Source organism: Cannabis sativa, chromosome 8, assembly GCF_029168945.1.
Source record: "Cannabis sativa cultivar Pink pepper isolate KNU-18-1 chromosome 8, ASM2916894v1, whole genome shotgun sequence".
Classification (NCBI taxonomy): Eukaryota; Viridiplantae; Streptophyta; class Magnoliopsida; order Rosales; family Cannabaceae; genus Cannabis; species Cannabis sativa.
Genome location: NC_083608.1, coordinates 10,262,792 through 10,273,569, shown reverse-complemented (window position 1 = coordinate 10,273,569; position 10,778 = coordinate 10,262,792). Strand labels below are relative to the sequence as shown.

The 10,778-nt window shown below is 33.1% G+C and overlaps 1 protein-coding gene across 1 annotated transcript; it reads right to left on the bottom strand.

The window, feature by feature from the left end:
* Window positions 1–847: 847 nt before the first annotated feature.
* Window positions 848–6,556, bottom strand: LOC115700941 (protein NRT1/ PTR FAMILY 4.6). The gene is made up of 5 exons (XM_030628620.2): window positions 6,214–6,556; window positions 5,923–6,034; window positions 5,543–5,760; window positions 2,372–2,809; window positions 848–2,237 (listed from the first exon to the last, which is right to left on the bottom strand). The coding sequence occupies exons 1-5, from the start codon at window positions 6,214–6,216 to the stop codon at window positions 1,263–1,265; spliced, it is 1,746 nt and encodes a 581-aa protein (XP_030484480.2). The 5' UTR covers window positions 6,217–6,556; the 3' UTR covers window positions 848–1,262.
* Window positions 6,557–10,778: the final 4,222 nt, after the last annotated feature.

Sequence of the window (10,778 nt, the reverse complement as noted above, 5' to 3'; positions counted from 1 at the left end):
CGTTCAGATCGGTCGACCAGCACACTTGAATTCGGAAAGAAGGTAAGAACTGAATATAATGTGTGATATCAATATCTGAGTGTATGTATATGTTACGTGTATATGCATGCTTGATTTGTTAGTTGCACTACCAACACTGATACGGTTAAGGTATAGAGTGTATTGGTATAGTGATTGTTGTCTGAGAGTACCGTGATACCAGCATAAGTACGGAGAGGTACTGAGTATGTGTGGTACATCACTCAAAGGTACTCAGGGTATGAAACAAACCCTACCAACACTCGTACAGAGAGGTACGTAGTGTATGTGGTATAGTGGCTATACCCTGGTATGGAACGTTCTTACTCATCTGTTAAGCCTTGTAAATAGGTGTATGGGCGCCTAGTTACATGTCAGAAATTATATGATATGTTATATGTTTTTCTTACTAAGTATGTGGATTCACAGTTCTGCTTCCATGTGTAGGTAAAGGAAAGGCAAAAGCTGAACAGGAGTGAACCTGAGCTCGGATGAAGTTGTACATGTCGAAGCAGCGTGATCTGGAGTGTTCGGTCTCGGGACATCTGGGATTATATTCTGTAGTCGATGTGCGACCTGGTTTATATGTATTTTGGAATATCAAGTTTAAAAGTTTAAAAACGGGATCCCGGCACTTGTAAATATTTTAATATTATATAAAGTTTAGTATTTAATATAAAAGTTTTAATTTGACACGTTTTTTAAGAAAATACTTGGATTAGCAAAGTTTGCACTGTAATTGAAACAACACTGTAGCGTCCCTTAGCATTAGAGCGTTACATTAAACTTAGTGTATTTGCTAAAAAATGTTTAAGCTAGATAGCTGATACAGCCTGAAAAATGTGTACTTTACGTTGAGTGTTTATTTTTAAATAATAATAAAGAAAAAAAAAAGAAAAATTGACATTGCTTAACTAATTAATTGATTAGACAAAAAAAGAAGCTTGATTTTTCTGAAAATATAAACCAATAACAACTAGCTACTATAACAATGGGAGTTGTTATCAAATATGGTATTGCAGATACAATTCCTGGTTTGATCTCCTTGCATCCAAATTTGAATTTGGCCCAACCCCAAGTGTATACAGCCGAGACAGTTTCAACATGCCTCAATTGAGTATTCGATGTGCAATCAAAATTATCATGTCAATTTGACAAATGCCACTGCATGTGTAACTTCTTTTGTGTTGTTATTTCTTTGCTTTTTTTTTTGTTGTTAACTTTTCTTTCTTTCCTTTTTTTCTTCAAGGGCGCGATTTGTTTGATCTGTATTTATACTTGCAGGCCCAGAAAAGGTAGTGCAAGAAATTCAGTGCACTGAGCACACACATAAGCCAGTAGAAGCGTTCTAAGTGATGATGATTTATGTTACTTCCAGACAGCCATGGCTTGTGTTTGGAGATTCCTGTGACATTATTGACTATGGACACAATCACTGTGCTTAGGTAGTATCCCATAGCCAAAGAAACCCAGGAAAGAGATGTCGCCAAAGATCTCATGCTTAGAGGTGCTTCTGTAAAGAAAAATTCTAACAACCCTGCCAAGGTGAAAAGATCTGCTGAACCAAGGAACAAGTACTGCAATGCAATCCAAAAGAAAGTTATGGGCAATGGCTCGGTTGAGTCAAGTAGGCCTGAGCTGGTTGCAACTCTCTTTCTCTTAATCTCAACAAGTGCAGCCACACCCATTGCTAAGATGGAAAGAAGTAAACCAATTCCAATTCTCTGCAGGTGAGTTATGCCCATTTCGGATTTGGTTACTTTTCTTGCAAATGGGACAATGAAATGGTCGTATATTGGAGCTAAGATCATGATAAAAACGACTGGGAAAATGGGGAGGGAAGCTGGTGGAACTTTCAACGAACCAAGCTTTGTATTCATTGTTGCAGCTTGTTGGACAGAAAATGTGGATAGCTGAGCCAAGCAGCAATTGAGCATAATTGTGCAAGCAAAGATTCGGAGGATTTTCAACACAACTTTGACATCTTCCACTTGCTGCACACTGCATTGTAAAGCCACATGAATTGGATCACCCTCAGCTGCACTGTTAAGGAATTTGAAGCTATTTGAGGTTGTTTCAGTGGACTCCTTTTGTTTGGTATCTTTTTCTACTTCCTTGTTGGTTGTGGTGGGAGGAGAGGATGATGTTCCCATGTTTGCAATTGCATTGCTTGGCGTCTTCTTCTTCATGCAAGTATTTACAAAAGCCGCAACCAAAACCTGCTTATTCCATTCATAGATATATAAGATCAGTGTTATGACTATGTTATATTCAGGGGAGGGAGGAGAATGAATAGAACAGAAGGAAAACAGGGGATGTAATTATTTATATAGAACATATTCTCTTGCTTCACCTTGACAATAGTCGTAAGTGGACTCCCAGAAGGGATTTTGTTCCTGTAAAGAGCTGATCCTGATAGGAAGACTGGGATTGATAACAATATGCTGAGAGTTGAGATTCCAAAACCCCATTCCCACCCTTTGTTGTCCTCAATCCACACAACTAATGTCACTGCTATCAGGGCACCACATGAGAGACAAAACACAAAGTAGTTGAAGAAGGTTGATCTCTGCTTTCTTCCTTGAGGGGTGCTCTCGTCGAATTGCTCGGCGCCATGTGACGGTAGCGATCCTTTTATGCCCCCAACACCAAGTGCAACCAGATATAGGCCCAGAAATAGCATTGCAGCCTTGCCCCCATGAACTTCTTCACATATGTCCAAACCAGTTTTTGTGCACGGTGGTGGTTTAAGAGATGATGAACGGGCTTGTACTGTGAGTATGATTAGACCCTATTGTCACAAAGTTTACATTGTGAGTAAGTAATTATGCCAATATTATTATATATCTATAATGTTGAAAGTGGGTCGAGAAAATTTTGGATAATTAATATTCCTAGTTAGTAAGTTATACCAACAAGTATGACCTATACACCTAATTGCTGTTAGAGTTAGTGCGCAAGTGTTAAGTTCCACAATTTCCGTTTTCTATTATTTTTTTCAGAAAAAAAAAAAAAAGTGGTAGGGAGGAAAAGCTAACTTGGTGGTGGTGGTAGTGGTGGTGATTCATTAATTGATGATCTCATATGGTCTTAGTTCCACCTCAATGCGATACACAAGTACAAGATTGCATATTAATATGTATCTATGACTATGTACTATTATTATATGATTAGGAGGGGCTAGATTTCTAATGAAAGTCTCAAAGGGACCCACATATTGTGTAACCTTTGTCTGTATCCAAAAATGGAGGAATTGTCAATGAGAGAACGCATCACATAATAATTTCTTCCTTTTTGGGGTGAGTAAATAAAAGCAACAAATAGCTACAGATGTAACAATATAAGAAAAGACCAATCTATTATGATTATGGCATTTAGCAAAGGTAACAGGTGAAGCTTATCAGGTTAAGGCACTACCCCCCAGAAAAAAAAAAGAAAGAAAAGAGAGAGAGGGAGATAAAGAGAGAAAAATGGTGGGTCCTGAATACACGTGCCGAACCCACTTAAGTTCCAGGACTATTTTGCACTAGATTGGGACTTCATATAGTGTCGTTTGTCCTTATGAACTGTCACTATATAGAAAGGTACGCCTTGTTTTCTGGTATTTACTAATAGAAATAAACATGCATATGCTTCTAATTTCATAGTCCTTTTAGGATTTATTTGGTTTATCACAATAATAACCACACACGTGGTTCATTAACCTAAATATGCTGCTATACAGTGAACCATACTGGAAAAAAAAAAGCAGTGATGATAAAATGAATGGACCTTTTGCCTTATAAGGTTAATATTCTTCCAGAAGAAAAAGAATACATAAACATCAAAAGTCAAATATGCTACAAAAACGGAAAAGGAAAAAAGGAAGCTGGATTTAGTTTTCGATAAAAGAGAGACTAAATGAATACTAAATAGACTAATCACAAACCACATTACAGACTATTCTGTAGACAATATGTCACAATAAGTATACCACATCACCAATTTTGGTTCATTTAAGAGAATTGAATTCAGAGTGGGATCGTGGAGGAATACCATTGGCCCAATTTTTGAGGTCTTATCATATTTTAAGCAGAGACAAGATTGTAGAGGTTGATGAAAAAAGACAAATGTAGATGACCATGTTTTGTATTTTCTTCAACCCCTCTAGCTAGTTGAAACTGATTTATGGAAGCTTCGCTTTCTCCAAACATGTATAGAAACAAAATATACATTATTTATGGGGTCCTAAGGGCACCCTTACTCTTGAGACTGTCTACGTTGCATGAGTAATGTCAATGTGGATGGACCCGAATGGCCAATATACCTAATTCAGTGTGTGGAACATGATTTGAGAATGATTTATTGCTTTGTTTTTTTTTTTCTCTCTCTATTTTCTTTTTTTTTTCTTGTTTAATTTAGGAAAAAAAAGGTGGGGAAATGGTTCTTTGTTTATCGCCCTATTTTTTATGACTTTTCTCACCCGTGTGACACACACACTTTCTCTATTATTTTTTGTATTAACTACAAAATGTTGTCGTTTTCTCGATTAAACGTACACATGTTAATGAGCATGCCATGGGAGTACTTGACTTAAAGACAAAGCCAAAAACTGTGTGTCCAAAATGACTCCATTAAAACAAAATAAAAATGGTGTGACTCTAGTAAAGACTGGTGTATGAATTTTCATAACTCATACTATACATAAATACAAAAACACACAAAAACATTATATTTATATAAAATATATATTAATATTAATATTCAATGGGCTACAAACAGACCGCAATAAAAATTTATTGGGGGTTTTTGTCTCGACAGGAGAGCCAGGTTAGATTTAACTTTAATCTAGATAAAGTGATATAGTCCGTTAGCTTTACTACATACAAAAGTTAATTAGGATTGCTTCCTAACGTCTTAAATTTTGTATGCTTCCTCAGGGACCAAGGCCATTATTTATTGTCTTGATAAGGGTGAGAGAAAATAGTATTATTATACTAATAACAATTGCAATAATGCAGTACTTAAAGGGGTACAAAACACTCTAAAATAAAACCAAAAAGGAAAAAACTGTGACAATTACTTATATTTCGGTGAATTGAATGGTACTTTACTTATCATTTATATAATTTGTTGCAAGTTGCAAGTTGCAACCCCAGATTTCAGCAGACTATCTGAAAGTAAGTAGACTGCAAATCATGGTCATGTACATGTTCCAAGCCACGTGTCTTTGAAGATATCAATAATGAAATAAAATTAAAAAAAAACATTTATTTTATACATTTCTATTCATTTTTATCCAATTAATTATAGCTAAAATTTACAAAAATTGAAACAAAAAATTTAGGTTTTAAACCGTTATACATAGCTAAACATTTGTTGAGTACTATGATGATCTGTCTATGGAAATTAGCAGTCTATATATGCAATATCTATGGCTGTGTAGAAAGAGTAGATCAAATCAGAAAACTAAGAATAAAGAAGAAGAGAAGTAGAGGGAGGGAGAATTGATTTATATATCTATATACAAGAAGAGGGTACTTACGAGAAATTCAACAACTGCACTTATCAGGTAGATGTGATAAGCGGTGAAAAGGGCATCCGATAAGAAACCTCCAAGGAGGGCGAGAAGGAAAGCTGTTCCCATGAAATTTGTGACATTGTTTGCCGATTTGGATGGAGATAAGTGCATATAGTCCCTTAAGTAAAGCACCAAATTGCTTGCATTTGCTAGATATGCCAAGTTTTCCATGATCTCCACCACTGCATGAAATTATTATATATATATATATACCAAATGGTCACTGTTGAGATTATATATTCAAAACAGTTGAGATCAATACAATATAATTATATGATATAAATTTCTTAATTATAACCATATATCTATATATATAATTAAGAAGCGATTAAAATTTCACTGACCCAAAACGAAGGAGGCTGCCAACATGCCCCCATGGCGGCCCTTCACAGCAGGCCTGTTCCTCCAATCTACATAGTCTTCCCATCTTGTTTCCTGCTGGTTTTCTTCTAACTCCTACAATATCAAAACCCCAGAAAGAATTTTAGGAATATATATGTATAATTATACATAAGAAGAAGGGAAAAAAAAAAAGTAAGTCATGATTGAGAGAGAAAGGAACAAAAAGTAGAAGAAAGAAAGAAAAAGCTATACAGCTCGGTATAAAGAAAAGAACAGGATGAAGAAGAACCCACCATTTTGCTATCTCTTCTCTCTCTCTCTTCTTTGGTTCAACTTCAACTTTTGGTTAATTGGTTTTGATCCCTGCACAGCAGTTAGAAGAGAGGGGCGACTTTTGATTAGAGGAACAAGAGTTGTGACTGGTGGTAGGAGATTTAAAGAGTTGGGATGAGAGAGAAAATTGAAATAAATAATTAAATAAATAAATAATATAAAAATGAAAGTGGCAGAGGACTACAGGAGTAGAGTAGTATTATATATAGTACTCCATATGTGAAGGGAGAAAATGGTCTAGACACTTTCGAAAACGACTTTGATCCCTTTTCATAAAATCTGTACAAAGTTTACTACTCAGAATATGTATTGATCCCTTTTATATGAATTGTGAAGAATCCCAATTATAACAAAGAGATTAGGGAGAAAAAAAGGATGTAAAAGTAAGGTTCTTTAGTTTCACATAGATTTTTTTTGGGTCATGAGTTTCACATAAGATTTTTATTTTGGGATAAAATTTCCACAAGGATGCCTTTATTATTTTGGATAAAACTTTCAAATAGATTTTTAGAATTTAATTTGTTTGTTTAATAAAGGGAAGGATATAAACTGTCAAAAAGAAAACCTATATGTGTAAGATCAGATCAGAGGGAAAAGACATAGAAGGCTGGCTATATCATCATTTTTTTTGTTAGAAAATCGCACCAAATATAATATTTAGAGATATCTAATTATTAAATTTTATATTTATTTATTTCTGATGAATAATTTGTGATCTTTATATATGTTGGCAAACAATCAGAGTAAATTAATATATATATAAATATAGAAAAACTATATACGGTATGCTTTGCCTTGTTTGACCAACGAAACCTTTATATTAAATGCAAAGATGTAGATGCCTTGGCTTTCCTAATTATGGCATAGCAGGCTTTCTCATCACATTGCCAATGCTTTCTAATACTTGCTAAGATATGTAACTCTTATTTTTTTAAGCTTTTAATATTTATAGTGAAAGTTACAATTAAAAAATGAAAATATTCACTGTTACACAAACATACAATATTCTGTTTTGAATTAATAATAGGAGAGAACTTATTCTTTAATCTTTTACTGTACACGTGTAGCAACAAGATCCATCGGAGCTGGGAGCATGACCTATCAAATGGCCAGGGGTTGAAGTCATGATCTGGGTGGAGGAAGAAGATAGATAAGACTATTTATTTAATTAAATTATAATTATGTATAAATATCTAATAATTTTTTAATAAGATATTGGAAATTTGTGGGCCGTTTGATTGGTGTGATGGCTCCAAGAAATTGCCGGGAGAATCCAAATTGCATGAGGTAGAGTGGAGCTATGTGAGATTTGGGATCAATGTTAAAGGAAAGAGATTTTTTTTTTTTTTATATTATACAAACATTAATTAATATGTCATAGAAAAACATTAAAGGAATGGTTTAATTTGTAGGATAGAATTTGAAAGTGAGTCAAATGGGAGCTTTTTAAGAACATACCCACCATCCTATTCTCTCCTACCCTCCACTACTAGTAGAACTATGGAGAGAGAGAGAGAGAGAGAGTCACCGTCTACACTTTGCTAGTGGTACGACCACGGACTTCTCTCATTATAAAGTACACTAGAACATGAAAATATTCAAAGCTAACTTTAGTCTTTTCTAATTCTCCTCCACCGGAATGTCTTAAATAAAATATTATTTAATGTGTAATTTGTTTAACCCTAATTGGGTTTTTCTGATAATGGTCTGCATAGTTGGTTTCCTACGTACTAATATATATATATAGGATATGTATAAAACTATAAATATAGATATCGGTCCAGATGGTTGAATTCATTACGTATTAAAGATATAAGGTGGCGTTTGGTTGGAGCTAGAGGTAATGAAATGGAATAGAATGGAAAGGAAATAATTTTTATTCCATTCCTTTATTTGGTTGCATTTTAAAGTATTGGAATAGCATTCTAATGGAATGCTTTTTCCACCATTTTGGTGGAATGGCTATTCCATTTTAAAAAGAAATGAATGACCATTCCAATATAACAAGAAAAAAAATTTAATGATTTTTTTATCAATTTTTTTTATGCATTTTAAATTTTATTCCATTCCATTCCCATTCTCATTCCCAATCCCATTCCCATTCCTATATTTTCATTCCTCCCAACCAAACGCCTCCTAATATCATGAGTAATTAATCAAATTACATCACTCTTATATTAAATTAATAAACAAGTGATGTCCAGTTATATTTTATTTGATGATAATTAAAACATAAAAATATATTAAGTTTTAAAATTTAATATTTTTACAATATAAGTAATAATATAGTAAACTTTTATTTTTTTAATCTTAATAATAAAAAAAATATATATTTTACAAATTATTTTAAACCTAATAAATTATAATATTTAATTAATTAATTTACTATTATTATATTAGTTAGTTTTTAAAAATATATATCGTTTGAATAAATTAAATGAAAATTCAAAAAGTATGTAAATTATAACAGCTAGTAATTTTATAAAAAATTTAAAACTATATTGTTATCACCAAATTTGATGTAGCTGCCACTACAGTCAAAGTTTTATTACTGTATGTTACTTATAATCGTCACTATCATTTTTAATATTATTATTGTATCTTACTCGTAGTATTGTCACTATCATTTTTGATAAGTTTACTCTACATATATAAAATAAATTAATTAAATTATTGGTTAAATACAATTCACTTTTATACAAATATTATAGTAAAAAAAAAATTAAAAATTGATAAATAATCACAAAAAAATAGAGATATAAAAAAAGATGATTGAATATAATTTTTTTTAAAAAAAAAAACTGTTGTCATCATCGTATCTTATTAATTTGTAGTCATCACTATATTCAAAATAGATGTCATCACCACATAAAGGAAATATACCAAATAATTAGGAATTATTTCACAAATACACAAAAACATCAAAAAAAAAAATTACAAAATTACGGTTTCAAGGAATTTTAAATATTTTTTACAATTTTTTTTGATTTTATTTACAGAAAATACAGTCTGTTTATGTTATACTCTTGTTAATTATTCTTGATTTTTTGTTATCTGTATGTTATTTTTTGTTGTTGTTTTGATGTTATCAAGATATTATTTTCATGTTACTTTTATGTAATTTTCTTGTTGTTTTCATGTTAATCTTATAGAAAACTGTAAAAATGTAAAAAAAAAAAAAAATCTTTAAACGTAAAAATATAATTTTTTTTTACAAAAAATGGTGTCTTATGTAATTATCCCAAAAAATAATTACCAATTATTGAATAAAATGATTTTAGAGTATGTGTCATAAAGAATCTATATATAGGTGTTACACCCGAAATTCGGCTGCCATCTCAGTGGAGGACACGTGTCAAGATAAAGGGAATATGGATCGATGCAATCGCTTTTTATGGAATGACTCATTAATTACGTAAGTATCAGATATATTTGTAAGCTGTTGACTATAAGGTCTTAGGCGAGGAATCAATATACAAAATAGTGCTTAGTATATTAGCGGATAACCATATATCGCTAAATGCGAATAGCGAGGCATCAAGGACAGTACACATAGGAAGACGAAAGCGACACATATCAATTGCGAAAGCCCTTAGTGTATAATGTACAAACTAAGTGTAAAAGTCGGATTGACTCGAGACTAAGTAAGTGAGGTGCCCGTCTCGCTATGGGAAGGCTTCTTGTAACTTCATCCAGTTAACGTCAGTGAGGCTTACAACCCTGGCGAGTCAGAAGCTAACATTCAAATGAGCTTTGAAGAACTCTTTGTAAATGAGAACTGCGATCGTCATAAGACATGCATCATCGACCTCGGAAGGAAAAATAGCCCCAGCTCGCTATTGAGACCACTGGAACCAAGCTTTTATCGAGACATCTCCAGATACAACAATTAAAGACGTGTTTAATACACGATCATTTTGACCTAGTAAAAGCGGTAAAATCACAACTATATGATTTTCAAATCATAACTGCATTTACAATACGTGATATGTAATCAAACCCCGTGATTTCACGGAATGATCGTTGTAAACAGATTACGATCAACTTTGTAATTAACTGCTTACTATGTAATTATAAATAGTGGAAAAAAGATCAAAAAAGGGACGAAAAAACTCATACAAAAGAGGCCCTGAAAAACAATCAGAAATCTGAATAAGATTGACTCGTGGACTATGCAAAATTTTAACTGCAAAACCACGTAAAAAAACCATGTGTTCATACTTTTACTTTTATAGCTTTTATTTTTTCTGTGTGAAATCATTACTGTGAGGCTCAGATTTGGCTAACAAAAATCTACGTTAACAGTTTGGTGCTTTCATTGAGAGCCTCTGTGAAAAAACTCAGAAAAACCCTCCCTTCTTTTGAAGAAAAACCACCTCCTTCATGGCTAAAATCTAGAAAATGTTAACACCCCACATGAGGAAACTAATCATCGTTCTGGGAAAGAGCCCATGGGCTCCAGAAGGTCTACCAACCCGCGGTCCAGACGGACCACCCGTTCCAGGAGGACTCAACCCTAGGGTGG